The sequence below is a fragment of the Clarias gariepinus genome, chromosome 9 (genome assembly GCF_024256425.1).
Source record: "Clarias gariepinus isolate MV-2021 ecotype Netherlands chromosome 9, CGAR_prim_01v2, whole genome shotgun sequence".
Taxonomy (NCBI): Eukaryota; Metazoa; Chordata; class Actinopteri; order Siluriformes; family Clariidae; genus Clarias; species Clarias gariepinus.
Window position 1 is genome coordinate 16458132 of NC_071108.1, and position 19808 is coordinate 16477939.

A 19808-nucleotide genomic window follows, 5' to 3' on the forward strand; every position below is an offset into this window, starting at 1 on the left:
AAAAAATATATATATATATATAAGCCCAGTCACAACATGTACTAATGAGCTGAGCCAGGTCCATTAAAATTGCCAAAACAAGAACAGCGTGGATTGAATGTGGTACCAATGATGGGTTTAAGCAGTATTTGTGCAAATGAGATGTAATCTGCCTTTTAAATCCCACACAGATATTTATTCTTCGCAAGAAAGAGAATTATTTAAAAGCTCAGATTTAAGATTTGCTTATTATATTATTTCAGTAGGCTACACCATGATACAGTATGTTCAAAAAGTAACAGTCTGCCTATCAGACCTGTAGACTACACACAATAATCTGAGTCATATACAAATTAATATACAAAAAAGAATCAACATGAAGAACCAGCAATGAGGTAGTGTTGGCACATATTACTGAACAAGTAATACTTACATACAGTATACTGTATTTGTCACACAGCTCAATCAAATCAGTGTAATTACTACACAACATACATAAAAACTCACACATTAGAGATTTGAGGTAAATGATAACAGACACAAATAAAGTGGGAAACTAATTACAATTTTTAGAGCTACATCATATTACATTTACATATTTTATAATATAACTTAAAAAATTAATATGAAACATGCAAACATTAGGCAAAAATCAGAATGTAAAATGGCATTAAAGACACGTGTCCTCAGGCCAAAGGGTGACGGATAAACTAGAATGTTTTTTAAAAGACAGTACAGATTTTGAAAAGCCAGTTAAAAAAAAGTTTATGAACATTCATAATGCAAGTATGGATAGAATGTCAAACTTTTATACTGTGGAATTTGTGTTATGCTTAAATGTCCCCAGGTAAAGCTCAAAGCGTCATCAAGGTGACAAATAGTCAGGAACAGCCCACATTTGTGTGTAACAAAAGTATTGGAAAAATACCTTTCATTTCCTTTGCAGTATTTTTTCGGCACAACATTAAATTCTGTAAGCGTTGAACAATGTGAAGTCTTGATGAGCTTGTTTTCATCACTTCATCTTTCTCTCGAGCTGTCTCACATTATCAATCTGACGGTTAGATAAGATAACTTTAAGAGGCATGTCCAGGCTTGCTGCTTGTTTAACGTTTGTGCAATTACACTCCTAGCTGAAATTTGTCTTCTGTAAGATTATTACAGTGAAATATTGTCAGGAGGAAAATCACCTACATAGTCTTTGTGAACAAAATTACTTGTTGTCTTGGAAATGAAAAATAATCCCACAGAGGAAAACAGTTTCAGGTCATCAGAAAAACCAGTATTTCCCAGCACTCCTGGTTAAAGATTTGGAACCTCGTACTCTAACAGAAACAACATTCTGGAGTAGATTTACACCACTCTCAGGGGGAGATTCTGGTTAGATTATTTATTCTCCTTGTCGCTGCTGATTCAGTCTATGCTCATCTGGAATCTGAGATGTACATAAAGGTTCAGGTGCTGATGCTGAAAGCTCTGCCAAAGCCTCAGTAGCCTGTGGCAGTCCAAGACAGTGGTCTGTTTTTGCACTCACACAGCCTGTGGCCCCATGCCTCAATGACCTCTCACAGCGTACTGAGCCTGGAAGAGCTGCCCACGCATGTCTGTAGCTATGACAGGTTCCCAAAAGTCCCTGTAGTAAGAGGAAGAGGGAGAAGAAAGAAATGAATACATAATTCTCCCAAGCAAAGGAGATCCTGCTTATTTGGAAACCCTAACAGACGGTTTTAGTTCTTTTCCTCTGAACTTTCATCACTTTTCTCACGATTCAAAAAGTGTACCTTATTTATAAAGCTGGATACAAACAAATTTATTTGTAAATCATTTGCACTTAGACATTCACACTAGAAATTTCGTATTCATGAAATCCTGTAATTTTGGAGAAAAATGTTCCTACCTTAACCATGGATGTAAAATGTAAACCTCAAATTTAAATCATATAATTTGCATTGTACTTTTGTAGATGGATTATACTGTCACGTTTGAATTGTTTATTAATGTTTACATGTCACGCTTATGAGAAAAAGGATGTTTAAAGACTGGTATGAATTTTATTATGACTTTTTTAAATTATTATTATTTTGAGCTTGAAAGCTGGTCTTAAAATCTGTTGCATTTGCATCTTATTTGATGTGGTGTACAACATTTCCAGAGACAACTCAAACAACTTTTAAACTGTTTGGTGTGCAAACAGTTTAAAAATAGTTTAGATTTTTATTTTTCATGTGACAATTTTCTTGTCACCCAAGTTAATTCACACCTAAGCTACCCTTTCTGTAATTTGTCTTTAGACTATTCTTGGAGGGTCAACCAAATGTGCCCCCCCCCCTTTTCTTTTGTGGCTTAGTAGTCATTTTATGTTTCCAGCTATAGTCAACTTGACCTGTCTGAGTTTTGTGCATGTTGCTAAATTCAAGTCAAAACTAAATTCGAGCTGTGTTCAGAACACATTTTGCTCTTTGTGGGTGATCAGCATACACAAGTGAATTTAAAGAAAATCTGCGTTTCTGAAACTTTTGCAAGTTTTGTGACTTCTTTAGTTCAGCTTGGCTTGGTGAAACATCTACATAAAAATTTACTAAAAGATTGATAAAAGAGGCCCTTTGTCTTTTTAAATCGCTTCCGTTCACCTCTGCTAAGGAGCTGGAGGTTGCGCCTTTCTTCCTGGACTTGCAGTTGCAGAATCTGCTGAAGAAGCTCTTGTCTGAGAGTTTCCTGTACAAGACCCATCCTCTCCAACTTTTCGCCATTCAGCCTTAACAAAGCTCGGCCTAAAAGTGAGAGAGAGAGAGAGAGAGGGGGGGGGGGGGGGGGGGGGGGGGAGAAAGAGGGAGAGAAAGAGATGTTTTTTTGTCTACAATTTGTGTAAATGAATATGGTTAAAAAAATATTCAATTCTAGTATAAAAAAGAGCTGTCTAAGACCCTCTGACATAAGCAACTTCATGTCTGCTGATGTTCTTAAAAAAAGAAATAAAAAAAAAATGGCACCACTTTCTTCTGCTACTTTTTTTTTTTACCCCAGCAGATTAAAATGCAAATTAATAAGATCCTTGGTGTAAGTGCTGATTGGAATGTTGATCAAAAGATTAAATCATGTATAAAATTGGGTCACCGGCCACAAAAGAGCCCTTACATGGGCAGATACAGATGGGCTGACAAGACACACACACACCGGAAAAGGAGCTCAAGCCTGAAGGTCATTTTTGACTCTGCAGCGTTGCTGTATATCTCAGAGGTTATTTTCCTCCCTGCTGTCTCCTAGAAGAATGCCAAACACCAACAGACTGGCAGACATGTTATGGTTTAATTAATATCTTGATAAATGGGTAGAAAACAGAGAGGAAAAAAAAGTCTTTATGTTCATTTTCAGCACCTATTAAAGAGCACCTAATGAAAGCTGCTTTGTTGCAGGAATTGTTTGGATTAATGGAACACTGAAATACCGGAGCAATTTTTTTTTAATTAGCCAAGAATCTTTTGGGATGCTAAACCAAGGAGTCTCATGTACTCTGGTTCTTCAAATTACTGGTAAATCATGTAAGCATCTCCCATACTCATTGGGATCCTTCAAGCAAATCACAAGTAGGGGAGTTTCTGAATGTAATTATGGCATCCTGCTAAAGCTGCTCCCTGAGAGGTAACCAAGCTTGAAGTCATTTTCATGACCCTGAAGCCTACTGAGCTTGCTATTTTTTCCGACCCTTTAGTGCACAACCCTGAATGGCCAGCCGCTCTATTGCCTTTCTTTGCCTTCTTGTCTTCTCCCCAAATGACAGGCAAAGCCTCTGTCAGCATCTCAGTCACTCTCCCTGTTTCTTTTGTCACTTGAATAACATCTGAGCCCCAGATGCTTTATGTTCAATTAGAGCAAGAGGACAGGAACAGTGAGCCAGATGGGGCTCTCTGGAGAAGGAGAGGGTGGGGAAAATGTACATTTACAGCGTTTGACAGATGCCCTTATCCAGAGTGACTTACATTAATGTTTTGTAGTCTCTAATATAAAACGTTAGTCTGAGAATTCCATCAAATTAAACAATTTAAAAGTGTTACTAAGAATTGGGACAGTAGAAATACAAGTCTATGCATAATGTACATCAATCAGCGATTAATTAACATTAATTACCAATTGTGTACCACAAACTGGTGGCAAGATCACCGACACCTAAGGCTTATCCAAGCCCGCAGGGACCCAAGGGCAGCCCATCTGGTCCAATTCCACAAAAAAAACAATGCAGCACTAATCACTGAAAAAAAGTCAACGTTGGCCACGATAGAAAGGCACCAGAACACCATGTGCACTATAACCTCCTAAATCCAAGCAGGGAGAGATCCCAAAGCCAATGGGATGCACTAAGCAAATAGGTACAAATCCACAAAGGCCCACTGCGCAGCATTACAAGGGACTTACAAAAACATACAGTATATGTACAACATTCTCAAACATGCAACCATGTGCTGTTACATGGAACCTAATATAAACAAAAAGCATTGCTTTTTATAACTTTGGTAGCGTAATTGATTCTGCCATTCCTTTGACACCCTCATCAATGGTGAAACATATTTCATGTCTTTTATGTTTCATTTAGAGTAACTTGTTAGTATATTACATGCTTTTAACATAATCAATGTGTTGACTGCTTTAAATCATTAGATAAGAAAATTGTGCACATTATAGCATCTATGATGTAATGGTAGCATCTATACAATTTAAATTTACAATATAAAAAATTTTAAATGAACATGGAGTTAACAAAATTACATGTTCTATTTTTTCCAAGCTAATGCAATTTTCAGCACCAGACAGCTACAATAACCAATTCTTTAACCAAGTCTTTATTGTGACAAAATAGGATAGATCTTTTAGCTCTATTACAAAAAAAAAAGAGAGTAATTTTTATGTCACAACTGAAGAACATGCCCCTAGTGCATTAACCTGTCTCTGGTAGCAGTGACCTCAAAAGCTTGACAATGTACCTGTAATTGCATGGTGGGAAAAAGCCTCCACGTAGGTCAGGTAGTTGTGAGGACAGTGTTTCTTTAACCACCGACATACGTCCTGCTGGGACCAGAGAACCACTGGCCTAGACAGACTTGGCAGGGTGGGACTAGTGTGGTAAACAGAGTATGCATTCCCTGTGTGAAGCTAAAGGAGGAAACAGAAATAAATGTGAGATAGACAGACAGAGAGAGAGAGAACAAAGCAATTCCAGTGAAATGGGCAAATCCATTTTAAGTGGAGGCTTTGGAGTCTGTGCATCATATCGCAAGTTTCAAAGCTTGTTAGGAATGCATTCCATCGATACCATACCAAGTGAGACATATATATGCACACCCAGCTTCTTTTTTTTCTTTACTAAGCAAAGAATATATTCAGTGACGGTGATGGCATTCAAACTGCTACAGAGAGCTCTAGGAAATAAATCTTTTTTTATATTATTTTATTTTTTTAATAGCAATGTTCTGCTCTATGCGCTGTCAGTAATTAAGATGGATTATTTCATCTAGGATTGTTGTCATTTGGGCCAACACACTGACAGACCCATGATGCATAAACAGATCCTATTAAACTGAGGCCATCTAAAAGCTATTTACTAACCTCTAGCACAGTTCACACATAAATGTTGTTGCAGGTGTCCCAAAATCAAACCTTATATATTTTATATACTCAGGATATGTAGACAGTGTTAATAAACCTTTTAAATTTTGGCATTTATTATTGCAATTTTTTTACTTTTTTTTTTTTGCGCTGTACGATCCACTCTCACAAAGTCCTTTTCATTATTGTATTATATATGTTTGCTTAGATGACCCATTAACAGTCATGTGGTGTTTGTGTGTGTGTGTTTTTATTTTGGTCCACTCCCATTTACCTCCAATTTTCTCTCTCCTTCACAGTTTTCGCCCTCACACTCTCTCCCTCCCCCCCCCCCCACCTCCCTGACATCCATTTTAACTGCAGTCTTCTCTCTTGAGTGGCCCTAGGGAGATCTTTCATGTGTAACAGCAGACATGTGTACGCACACAAAGCTAAAATCAAAGAACAGCACTGGTTGTACACATATGTCCTTTTGGATCCCATTCATTCATTATGATATGGCTGGAACTTTAAGAGGACTCTGCACCCTGTAGCAACCAATGGTGTGTGTATAAATACCACCAAATCCAATAATTAAACATTAAATAATCAAAATAATAATGGGGGTGTTTGGTCATTGAACATTTATCTGCAGGTGACAATGAGACAACCTGCTTTCTATACAGTCAGGTAAGTATTTGGACAGTGTCCCTGTACATATTTGTACAGTGACCCTGTACACTAACACAATGGGTTTGAAATAAAGAAATCAAGATATGATTTAAGTGTAGACTTTCAGCTAAAATTCAAGTGGTTTAACGGATTAGAAAATAACAGGCATTTTTACAAAGTCCTTTCATTTACGCAAGGTCAAAAATAATGCTAAGTGGTTTATGCATACTTATAACTAATACAAAAAAATGTTTTCCAACATACATTTTAGTAAATAAAAACACTTTAAATATATTTTGTAATTTTCAAACTGCATTATGTAAGATTGGCAACAACATTTTTAGGCGGCCCTACTCAAAAGTTATTGGACAATTGACTTATAAGCAACTTGGTGGCCAGTAGCATGTTTCTTAATTAGGCTTATTATTCCAATAAGGGACACACTCTAGTGTTCATTCAACATGTCAAATTTGCATTTGATGGCTGTTCCCAGAAATTTTTAATATGCAGTTCAAAAGAGGTGCCAATGCAAGTGAAGGAGGCTATTATTCTAAAAACAAAACAGGACTGTTACATTCTTAAAAAGCAGGAATAAACTGGCAAGCACACAAACAGAAGTCACAGAAATTAATCCAGTGGATCATCGCAAAAATATTTTTCCTTGATAAACAAACCCCTTCCACAACATCTAGCCAAGTCAAGAGCACGAAGAAGGAGTCAAAGTCTCCGGTCAGGAGAAACCTTTTTGAATGTAAATAGAGAGGGTTTACCTCAAAATGCCATCCACGGGCAACACTTAGGAACCGATTAAACTTTGCTTAAAAACTCCTGAACAGCTTACCCAGGTCTGATACAATCATTATGCTAATAAAAAATCTTGTAACATACGTGTTTATGTTCCAGTGCATACCACATCACATGTCAAACGTGGTGAAAGCACTGTTATGACAAGTGTGTGTATGGCTGCCAATTGAACTGGGTCACTGTGTCTATTGATCATGTGACAGCTGATAGAAGTAGCTGGATGAATAAAAGTGTGTGGACTTATATACTTTCTCCTCAGGTTCAATCAAATTTCAAAAATCTGATTGGACAGTGCTTCAAAGTACAGATAGATAATGACCAAAACATACAATAAAAGCGTCTATGGGCAATGAAATTAAAAGTTTTTAAAAACATTTCTTACTGAAGACAAAACTGAAAGCAGGAAGTCCCATAAACAAATGAGGGTGGTTGCAGTAAAGCACTGCAAAGCATCTTAATAGAAAGTCAGCATTTGTCGATGTCCATGGGTTCCGGACTATAGGCTGTCATTAAGTGCAGGCACTAGGTATCCAAGTATTAATTATACTTAATTATGAGGCACGTTTGTCAATTTATTTTTAAGGCTGAGAAAATGCCCATGAAAATTTCTAAAGTGATTGATGATCTTTTTTTACACCCCAAGAATTGAAGCTCAAAGTCTACAATACTATTATGTATTTTTATGTATTAAATGTACTTAACAAGCTAACTGTCTCACCATACACTTTATTTGCTTAGCCACGGCATTTACTACTGCAGTCACTGGTCTAGTCAAAGAGTTCTCAGCAACAAAATCATGGGATTTTGCAAACACAGTTAAGCTTTCACTTTTTTTTTTTTAAGCGGGCTAGCTTACAAATTTATAAATTATCCACCCCTCTGCATAGACAAGGGCACTTCTAAAGGATAATTATAGAATGCAGTAATGAGATGGAATCTGGCATTCATGGTTCTCAACCTGCTATGTTCTTATAGACAAATCACCACACCACCATCAACATTAAATCCTCATTATGGTCTTTCTTTCACTTCCTTCCTTCCTTCTCTCTTTTCTTTCTTGTCTTCATATGTTCTGAAAAACGAGATACAAAAATTCTCCAAAAGAAATGGATGGCTATTTCCATTAGGAGGTCATATAAGTACAAAGTATTCAAACATTCCACACTCTGATCTGCCTGCAGAGATCTAACTTTCATTATTTATGATAAATCATGATTCACACTTAGACCCAAAATAGATGAAAATTACCCAATATTTCAGCAGTTACTGTTTGGACTCTACAAGAGGTATATTAATATAGCAGATTAATTATACATGGCTTTTGATCATTGGGTCACTTAGGACAAAAAAAGGACAAGTAGCTGGAGCTCTGCACTGCAAATACAGCTCATCTCTAAATATCTATATTTGAAAAAGGTTTTTAATAAAAATGGGGAAAATATTTACTACAATCAAAAATATATATAATAATTACTATATAATAATCTGTATTTTCTTCTTTTTCATCTATAGTGACGTGGGGAAAAAGAGAGTAAAAGGGGTGCAGGACGAACTTAAAAAACTGTGATAAAATATCACAGCAACTGAAGTTAACACAGCCATGTTGATTTCCAATTTTCCTTAAATTAATCAACAGACAGACATATTTGTTTGTTAAATCCAAAACATTAACTATACAATTTGCTGTTTTTAAAACATAGTAATACCTAATAATGCACACAAATAATAATACATCTGCCATCTAGATTACCTGCCTATCAGGCATGAGCTGTTGCTCATAAAACACAAGCGTCATGTTTCTCATGTTGTCAAAAAGTCAAAAATGATTTCATTAACTGAATTATTAGAGAACTCTGCAGCACAAGTTATACTGAATTAACTCGGATCACAACAGGATCCTGGAAACAGAATCAGAGCAGAATCCTGAATTTTGGATATTAAACTATTTTATTATTTTATTATCATTATTTTAAATATTACAGTACTGTCTTTATTGTAGTTGAAATATTTTACCCAATTGTCTTATATAATAGGGTAGAATATTTTTACCTATATGTATTAATTTGGTGTGTTTATCATGCTGTGCTGTTCAGCAATTGCCGTGCACAAATTTGCACTTTTTATAACCAAGTCCTTTAATTTTTCCTGAAGTGTTAAGGTTAAGTAAGGGGCAAATATTAATTTAAGTTTATGTTTCCTGAATAGGTTATTGAAGTAGTTATCATTATTATTATTATTATTATTATCAGCAGCAGTAATAATTAGTAGTAACTGCAAAACAAAACACTTTAAATGGTATAACTTCAGCATTTCCCTAACAGTTTAGTACAAGGTTTTTCTTTTGGGCATGTGCATTTTGTCTACTGTTTCTATCTTGGACATCTGTGCCTTTCTGCACAAGCATGACTGACTTTGGTCACGTGAGACTGTTTATACTTTTCCAAAAATAATTTGCCAGCATAAATTCTTCTACTACAATATATTGTTATTTACTGCAAATACTTTTTTAATAAAAAAAACAAATCAATCAAAACCCACACACTTGGCACTCAACACAAATCAGCTTTAAGAATAGATGGCAGTTAAGATAAGAAAATTATTTATTATGTAATTATTTTTAAATAAAGGGCATTTTAAAAACGCTCATCATTTTCACACACACTGTAAAGCATTTTATTTAGTAATTATTAAGAATTCAGATTGGTAAGAAAAATATATGCACTTGCATAGTCCTGCGATTTCAAATGTTTAGCTCAGGTTACTTGCCACAAATAATTAAGAATAAAGTCAATTAAGGCCATTTCGACTACTTAGGAATATTAGTTTAGTTAAAATGGTTAATTAGCTAAAATATAGGATAAAATCTATAAAAAAAAGGCAAGCCTTTGCTGTTGACAGAATCTGAACGTAACCCCTGGGGAAATGAAGAGGGCATAAGAGGTTGCTTAGTCGATATGAAAATGTAAAGGCTCAGCTCGAGTTCAGCATACTAAGGTTCACACCGTAGTGTTCAATCATCCATTACCAGTGCTCAGGAGCTAAAAGACTTTACAGTCTATTTAAAGCCATTCTGGAACAAGAGCCTTTACTTTGCTCTGCCTCCAGGCTCAACTGCATCTTTCCCATTTTCTGCAAATAAAGTCTTGATTTGGATGGATGGCTGAATAGAGAGCAAGGGGGGGATGGGTAAGAGAGGAAGAAATGGGAATAAAAAGACAGACAGAAACAAAGAGAGCGAATAGCTATATTCACTTCCTATTACCTTCCTTTACCCTTTGACCTTTATATTATTCATAGCCATGTCTTGTTGAGTGCACATCAGAAAACATGAGGAAATGCATGAATTGATATCAGGCATCTTAACAATATAAAATGCAGTGACGGATGGGCATGGAATAACACCACCTCTCCAGTAGCACAGCTTAATTGGTAATGTGTGGACTAGAGCCATAAAGAGAATGCCGGTTTAAAGGCATGAAACAGGAGAATGAAAGAGTTGATCAGTGATTTTTCACAGCTGTAAGGTCCTCATTATTGCCATCACACCATCATACTGTTTCTGTGGCTGTTCTTTATGATAAAGCAGAAGCATGTATTTCAAATAATACAATGTATGTAAGCCACTATATTCTCAGAGACTATCCATAACTCTACCAAATAGCAATAGCAGTACGATTTTTGCAGTTTCATGCCGAGGATTATGGACCCATATTTTTTCCCATATCATAAAGCTACTGGCATTAGGTTGCTTATATTAAATTCTAGATTGTACAGAAAGTTTCTAACTCCTCCATAAACCAGTATATGATGGGGTTCATTCATCTTCATGGAGAAAACAATAACAATCAGTTTCCAGTTTCAATAGTCTTATAAGATTATGGATTCCTTCTCTTTGCATTGTGATGCCAGAAATTTTAAGTAGCACAACTGCTAAATTATTGGCAGCCTTTAGAAAACTGGGAACCAGGCAACCAAACAAACACATATTACACATGATGCACAAAAAAAAAAAATCTATAAGCGCTTCTTATCATGAAAGATTTTTTTTTCAATTGCTAGAATATATAAAACAAATGGTCAAGCACAAATTGCTGTTTTTTTACATCCATAATCATTTTAAAACAATCTGATGGTGCATCATTAAATTTTTTTTAGAGATGATCGTTAAAATTTAGGGTGGGTTTTTGAACCAAGATAATGAAGTGTACCAATAATTAATAGTTAACTGTAACTGTAGCAATTTACTAAAACAGTGATTTTGGCCAGCCCTAATGACAAACATTCCAAATGAATAAAAACAGCTGTTAGGTTTGAGAGGAAAAATGTTTTTCATTTCAGTAAAATATTTTTCTTTCATTAAAAGAATAAAACATGACTACAGAGTGAGGAATTTGTTAAAGTTTGGCACAATACATTATGAGACTCTGAAATGGCTCCAGTCGATAATCAACCATAGCTAATGATTTTGTATGAAAAAAGCCAGAGAAAAAAAAATGAATGTAAGGAAACAAAATCATCCAATTAACAGTTAACACAAAACAGCTGTCTGAATAGGAGGCACAGGAAATTTCAGGGGGGGAAAGACTTGTCTTATTAGATGCATTATTTAGGATGATATATATTTGGTTGAAAAATATACAAAAACCTACAAAGTCTATAAACAAACTGTACTGCAATCCACCTTTGAAAAAGAATGTTCTTAGTAGGTGACTTCATTTAAAAAATTTTGGCATAGTTAAAATTTCTTTACCTCTATGATTTCTCCTAAACCCTTACAAACTTCCTGAGAAATTCCATTCTTCGATTTTCTATGATCGTGAAATTACACTATTTTAGTTCATTCTGGAATGTGCGAAAGTCCCCTTATTCATTATTCATTAATCTTCTATGCTGCTAATCCTGGACAGGACCGCAGGAAGCCTGGAGCCTATCCCAGGAAACTTTGGGCACAAGGTGGAATACACCCTGGACAGAGTGCCAGTAAATCACAAGGCACGTATCCACACACACCACATGTTCACACACACACACACTACAGGCAATTTAAGAACACCAATTATCCTAATCTGTATGTCTTTGGACTGTGGGATGAAATCAACAAGCACAAGGAGAACATGCATGCTCCTTGCACACAGATCCTCTGCAGGAACGGATCCTGGACCCTGGTGGTGCGAGGCCACAGTGCTAACCACTACGTCACCGTGCCGTGTATTATTAATTATTCAGTGGCTAAAAGAAGAGATTTAGTTGTACAATTGATGTCAGGAATTAAAGACATTTAAGATGCTTATAGATTCTAGAGTTGGGTATGATCTCAGCACTTTATTAAACCTTCCCTGGCTGAACTGTGACTGTACCATAGCATTTTGTGTAGTTACCTGCGAGGCCTCGGTTCCTGGTTGCTGTAGGAGTTTGACAGTTCGACCACCTGCTGTTCTGTTCCCACGACACTCATGCCAGGTAAGATTTTCACCCGTGCAGCGGCTCAGCTGGTACTTAAAGTCATCTGGAAGTGCCTTGTACTCTACTGCAGGGCGGCAGAAACTAAAGCTGGAGGCAGCTATCAAACAAGAAAGAACAAGAGAGGTTGACATATTGATAAGGTAACCTCTTATCTTCGCTGTTCTATTTTGCCCTCAGGCAAAACCCCCAAAAAACTTGGTAGACATTAAATTCTGCATTAATTTTCTAGAAGTTTAATTCTAAATAATAAAAAAGCCAAGATTTTATATAGAGGTTATAGCAAGGCAGTAAAATGACAGTGGTTTTATGGATTATGAACTAGTTTAATTAATAGCATATGGATTTTCCACAACTGTGAAAACAGATCTCACACATCTTATAACATCTCAGTTATAGAATTAGCAGACAATAATAATGATTATTATTTTTTACATGTGACCAGAAAAAAAAAATCACTCTGAAGTTAAACAGACATGGAAAATTGCACCACCAATTTGGGTAGCGACACATTTGCACGATTGGTCTTTCACTTCAGCGTTCTTTATACCTAAATGATGTAGTATTTCTATGTACTGTTGTTGCAACTACTGCTCTTGTTATCTCACATCTACTGTACCTACAGACACTAAAAGGCAGCACTGGACAAAGGCTCTCTCTCAAGTTGACTCCTGCGTCTGATGTTTGCCAACCCGTAGCAGCATAGCTTGTGTCAGCTGCCAGATATGATATTCTTGCATCCAGAGCGTCATTGGCCCTCTGATCACTGGTATGCAAGAGTGTGTGCACATCCTAGCTTGCTCGCCATGCATATTCCAGAACTAGCTGACCTTAATGATTCAAGAGGCAGTCTGAGTGTGTTTTCTCAGTGAAGGGCGAGTGGCCAGTGTGTTTACAGACAAGTGTTCAGAGTCATTGTGGACATGCTCATTAAAATCTCACTCCTCTAATTGACAATGTTGTCATAGCTGAACCAAGAATCAATCAACCGTGATAATGTAAGCAGTTTGTGCATGTGTGTGTGTGCGTGTGTGAGAGAGAGAAAGAGAGAGAGGGGAACTGGATGTGACGAAATATTGTCTCTCTTGCCCTTGTCCCCCACCCCCATCTACTCCAGACCAACAGACCTACAAAGACAGTTCTCATCAAGTCTGTTCATTTGACCATGGTCCATGTGAAGTGAACACAATCTGGTTCAGGATAGAATCACACACTAACAAAGTGGCTTTCATTACAGAGTTTCTGATGTGGCTATGAGAGGGATGTGATTTGTGTGGAAAGGCAGCGAAGTCTGGGATAAAGATGTTAAATAATAAGTCATGGCTCATTATGCTGCATGTACATTTTTTTATAGACACCAAAAAACAGAAGAAAAGACCTCTGTCACAAGTAATTAGAGTAAAACATTTTTTTTTAAATGCAACTTGCTTAGTTTAAGCCTTTAAAATTTCCACATACAGTAAGCAGACATTGTCATTATTTAACGCCTTGGGAATCAAATACTTCATTCAGGTTTATAAGTGCTAACAATGTCAAGACATTGATAAAACACTAAAATGACAGTGCTTAAGGAGAATAAATAATACTATTAAATAGCTGTAGTTTTAGAAGGGTGATTCAAGGTGAATGACTAGCCCATTAATCTTTTTTTTTCATCTAGTATCCTCCTCATTAAAAAATGAAAAGAATGGAAAAAAGACATAATAAAAGAGGTAGCCCAGAAATTTTCTTTTATATAAGAGATAGTCTCAGTTCAGCTAGCGCAAGTTCATCATGCAGTCTGTATGCATCATGCAGGCTATGAAAACCAGTGCTGGTGATATTGTGAGGGGCTTTGAACTTCAGAGGACGACTGAAATGCAACATCTGTGTAGAGTAATGAGGTAGAAGGGAAAGGCTGAGACAGGTCTGCAGCCAGCCCCTCCAGCGCTAGTGCTTAATTACTGATGCAGATGAATGCCAGAACGAATTTGCAAGTCAGTATTAAAGCAGCGGCGAGCCTCTCGGCAGGTAAACAGATCTGCTGTTTAATAGCTCCAGTGATCAAAAGCTGAACTTTTCTGTGGGTCTGTGTTTATATGCTGTGTGTATGTGTATGTCTGCATCGGTGTCTGTAACTAGTAGTTTTGTGTGTGATGGATGTGTGGGTGTTAACTCTCTGTGTGTGTGTGTGTGTTAGACACATGGGTGGGTGGTTGACTTTTTTGTATGAATGGGTGCTTGTGTGAGTGGGTAATAGGTGATGTAGGTGTATTTGTGGATGGGTTTTTGGAACAGTGATAGATAATGTTCGCAATGTATAGCATGAAAAGGGAGAAAGGGTCCGTCTACGTGCCATCCGACGTTGTTGACACAGTTGCTTACGGAGTCATGTTCCTTGCCAGCTCGAATCTGAGCACTTGGGGGTAAAAAATCTTGCTACACAGTTCATCAGAAGCAACCCGGCGGGATCGTGGCTTGAGCCGAGGACCTCCTGATCAGCAGTCGAACACCTTAACCAGAGCCAGAATAGGATAGTGTTCGTTATCAAGTGCTCTCTTCGCATTAAATGCGGGATGTACTTCCTAGTGCTGCCATTTATAATTGTAGTAGTGGTGGTAGTAGTAGTAATAGTGTTTTTGCACCTAGGTCTGAAAAAGGTCTTTTTGTTATTACCTACACCAGTCTAGCACTTTCACAAACCAGCATTTGTCTCTAGTGTTGACACATTCTCACGGTGCTTTGTATTGATGTTAGATTGTTTGCATGTTGTAGCCTAAGACTCTCAACAAAAGAGACTCCCAAAAGGCTGAATAAAAAATGTAAATGTTTGTGTTTGTGTGTGTGTGTTTAGATTAAAGATTGGAGCTTTCAGGTAGGACAAGTTCAGACCGGGATGAAAGAATCACTGTAAGGACAGACCAGTACTACAGCTTACTAGTCCCCTGTAATCTACAAAACAATTCTTCTAAGCTTTGAGTAAACCAGTGTTAACGACATGACAACTTTCCCATAACCACAAGTGCTCAGACTAAAGAACAAACAGAAGGAACCACACAGCAACACCTCAAGCACCAAATGCAAAGAGGAAAATACACACTTATATATAGAACTCAAACTTTCTTCGCGTGGGTGAAGAAAGCATTTTGGATGTAATTGTTGATTTAAAAAAAAACACGACCACACAAGTCACACTCTACTTGACACAAATAAATAAACTCCTATGTGAAGTGGAACATTATTTACAAAAGTTGATTATCTGAGACATACAGAAGGTTAGGCTTACCGAAAAGACGAGGTGGAGCATTTCTTCATTCCACACCACAAGCAGCTATAGGCTGACATTATAACGTGTGAAAGTTTCACGCCTGGTAATATTTATTTACGCTGTCTGGTCGAAAGTGCCGACCATTTGTCCCCATAATAAAACATGACCATCTGTTTAATTCCGATTACTATAAATAAATAAACAAACAAATAAATAAAAAAACGACTTACCGTCGACAGCCATGCCATTGATCCGTCTTAAATTGTTCTTAGTGAAAAAAAGTTGTGAGATAAATGTCCCATTTTCCCCTGCACGCGCCGGCTGTACCCGGTGTTCCGGTCCCGTTTCGCTTTGCTGTGTGCGCCGAGTGAGTGCGCGAGGGAGAAGGGGAATTTCGCCGCGCCAATGAAAACGCTCGCGCGGTGGCCCCGCCCACTTTTCAGCGCAGGTGACAGCGACGTCAATCAACAGACGTGCCAAACGCCCCGTTTCTGAGAAATTCCCCAAGCAGGAATTAAAGCCGAACCATTTGTACACTGAGACTGGTTTAAAAACTGAAGAGAAAGAAAGGAACGCTTAAAAGTATAACCCATGGTGTATAAGAACTAGCCTATCAGCCCGTATTTTTTTACATTTTGTATTGTTGTTTGCCTGAATGAGCTTAATAAATTGTGATTTAGACCTATCAACAAAACTTTAGCACTATAGGAAGTAGTACAGCGATGCTAAGAGGGAGTAAGCCATAATAAACATTCCCTGACTGGATCAAATCTAACATCAGCTTACAAGTTTCCCTTCCCCATAACCTCTTAACATAACCCATCCCCCCCCCCCCCACACACACACACACACCTCCATCATCCACACAAACACACACACACACTGTGACTGTGTGTGCACGTGTGTGCATTGTTTCTTTCTTTGACCACCGTAATTCCCATGGTTACTTAAGATAAATGAATAAGCTTATAATTGATATGTATTTATGCATTCATTCATTCATCTTCTGTACTGCTTATCTTGTATAGGGTCGCGGCAGAGCCTATCCCGGGAGACTTTTGGCACGAGACGAGGTACATCCTGGGGTAGCTCAGTGGTTAAGGCATTGGACTACGGTTCAGAAGATCCCAGGTTCAAACCCAACAACCACCAAGTTGCCACTGTTGGGCCCTTGAGCAAGGCCCTTAACCCTCAACTGCTCAGATGTGTAATGAGATAAAAATGTAAGTCGCTCTGGATAAGAGCGTCTGCCAAATGCCTAAATGTAAATGTCTTACACCAACTAACCTAATCTGCATGTCTTTGGACTGTTGGAGGAAACTAAAGTACCCAGAGGAAACCCACCCAACACAGGGGGAAAATGCACACAGACCAGGGGTGGGCATTGTACCCCAACCATGGAGGTGCAAGGCAACAGTGCTGACTACTAAGCTACCATGTGCTTTTATTTATTTTTTTTTTGTTTATTTGTTTGCTTGTTTACAGTACTGTATATGTGTTGGTGGCAGAAAATGAAGAAAACCCCCAATCAATCAAATTCTACCTATAAAGATACACCAAACTGCAATTCTGCAGCTTGTACTGAGTCAAGGACTTCAGTAAAAGCCACTTAAATTAATTTAATCAATTTGGGACACAGTGTCACATCTGACTCCTGCTATCGACTGTGCTAGCACCTAGACGTGGATGTACGGCATCCAATTAACGAAGCAAAAATTTGTAATCAGTTGTATGAGCTTATATTTAATAGACTAGTTGCCAATATAACTGGTGGCAAACCACACTAGAAGAATTCAAATGTACTTTGTTTAACATTTTATTAACATTAATTGAGCTAGTTTATCTCACCTCAAATTACACTAGGTTCTTGCTTTAAATCATCGCCTAATAGGAATGGAAAATAGCACATAATGATCTTTAGCTTGTTTTAGTTTACAGTTATGCGGTGCAATGATACAGATTTTAAAATTAAACAGAAAATCATATATAAACACACTATATTTCTGTATTTTATACCTGTCAGCTTGACTTGGCTGGAAATGCTTTACTGTTAGACATAGAAGCTACTATATTATACCCTCTTTAGTGTCCTTATAAAGGATGAAGTAAGTTGTTTAAGATTCAGCCTATGACTATGCAGGCCTTTTAAATAAACAGTCCTTTAAATGTGACTCACTATAGTCTATAATTAAATTTATTAAGCAATTAAGTTGGACCTTTGAAAAATAACACTGTAGGTAGTAAGGAGGGCATAAAGAAAATAAACAGGTAAACTGCTGTACTGAATATGACAATGCCACAGTATATTCTTTACAGTCACAAAAAGTAATCATGTGTATGGCAAGCTTAAACTAATAATATAAGTAATATGTTTTTATTAGTAATCATAGCTATTGTAAAAATCATACAAAGATTTCTATTGTAGCTTATTTGCATTACTCCTACTATTTTAAAAATAAGAATAAGAAGTGGTGCTGCTCCATTTATCACTGCCTGCTTTCCTAGGGTCCCTGGTTCAATCATTAGGTCAGATCACTGTGAGAAGTTTTACATGTTTTCCCTCAGTCCATGTGGGTTTTCCCTTGGATTCTTTCTCCTCACACCTCCCTAAAACATCCTGATAAGTGAATTGGTGACTATATTGCCCCAGGTGTGAATTTTAGTATGCATGGTGCATTGCACTGTTTTTTTCTAGAGTTGGCTCCAGGTCTACTCCAACCACAAATATAATAGTTAAAATAGCCACATTCTCAGCTTTTTCAGTTGTCTATTTTAAAGCATACGGTATTATTCAGTCACAACAAAAAGTATGAAAGAAAGTAATCTGGCAATGATTTTTTTATTGTGGCAATAATGCTCACATAACTGTAAAATAAGTTTTGTGCAATGCAAAACTTATTCATTCATCTTGTATAGTGACTATCTATGAACACAAAGCATTTTTTCTCATTGAAAAGGGAACTCAATGCATTTTACTTTTTAAAGTCTTTACTGTGAGCTTCAATCATTGTCAATTCCTACTTTCTAGCTTTCCTTCCTGTATCACCCAACACCTACCATCCAGGAAGGCCTGGAGAGTAACACGCCCTCACAACATCAGAGGATAGCTGAAAACAATAGGAAAAAAGCTCACTGGCATGTAGTGCACAATAGGACAGTGCCTTTATATGAAGCACAGGTGAAAAACTTACCAAGCAGCATTTATGGTTATGATACAGTGATATCATATTACAGTGTATGTCATGTTTACACTGTTTACAACATTAACAACAAATATTCTTTTACAATATTTCTATTACATTACTACTTATTAGCCAGTGGACTAACAAGCTACCAAACACCATAGAAACCTAGTTTCTTCTTCATTTACATAAAATTTACAATACGTTGAGAGAACCACACCCAGAGATTAATACATTTGCTTAGCTTGTGTTTTATACTTTTACTTATACTTGCTAGACACAGTATTTTGTTGAAGTCACAACAAAAAAATAAAGTAAAATTTTAGTTAAAAGGCGGCTTAGTATTGTAGAATGTGATTTGAAACATTACCAGTGTTGCCTTCTTAGATTGTGTTGTACACTAGAGTGCAGCATTTCAACACGGTGTGTGTAGGCATACTCTCACTCGTTCATTCGCTATAGCACTTTATCCTGTACTATCTCAGGGCGCTCAGGGCACAAGGTGGAGTACAGATACTCTGGCTGGGGTCAATCTATCACGCGGCACACACACTCACGCATTCACTCACATTTTCATTACATGCAAATTTGAGAATAACAATTAGCCTGATCCGCATGGTCTTGGGCGGTGGGAGGAAACTAGAGCACCCGGAGGAAACCCACACAGTACAGGAAAAACTTTATTTGCACAGAGCTGAAGGCAGCAACCCTTTACTCTGGAGGCGTGAGGCCACAGTTGTAGGCATACAATGAACATCAATTTAAAATAACCTTTTTTTTTTTTTTTTGCAACTAATAGCCAAATGTAATAGAATACTTTCAAGGTTTGTTGAAATAAACAAGCTTTCTTTAAACCTGGGTGATGTGTTGAAGTATTCCTGGTCTTG

General features: G+C 37.2%; 1 protein-coding gene across 1 annotated transcript; it reads right to left on the minus strand.

Moving 5' to 3' along the window:
- Positions 1-208: 208 nt before the first annotated feature.
- Positions 209-16090, minus strand: samd10a (sterile alpha motif domain containing 10a). Its single transcript, XM_053504548.1, has 5 exons — positions 15970-16090; positions 12411-12592; positions 4956-5124; positions 2610-2750; positions 209-1612 (listed from the first exon to the last, which is right to left on the minus strand). The coding sequence occupies exons 1-5, from the start codon at positions 15980-15982 to the stop codon at positions 1590-1592; spliced, it is 528 nt and encodes a 175-aa protein (XP_053360523.1). The 5' UTR covers positions 15983-16090; the 3' UTR covers positions 209-1589.
- Positions 16091-19808: the final 3718 nt, after the last annotated feature.

Bases quoted from the DNA above. Each gene is read 5' to 3' on its own strand.
- samd10a (XM_053504548.1), bottom strand. The intron at 2,751-4,955 runs GTACATTGTCAA...TCTCACTTTTAG, and splicing joins TTCCCACCATGCAATTACAG to GCCGAGCTTTGTTAAGGCTG. The intron at 1,613-2,609 runs GTGAACGGAAGC...CTCTTACTACAG, and splicing joins CCTCCAGCTCCTTAGCAGAG to GGACTTTTGGGAACCTGTCA.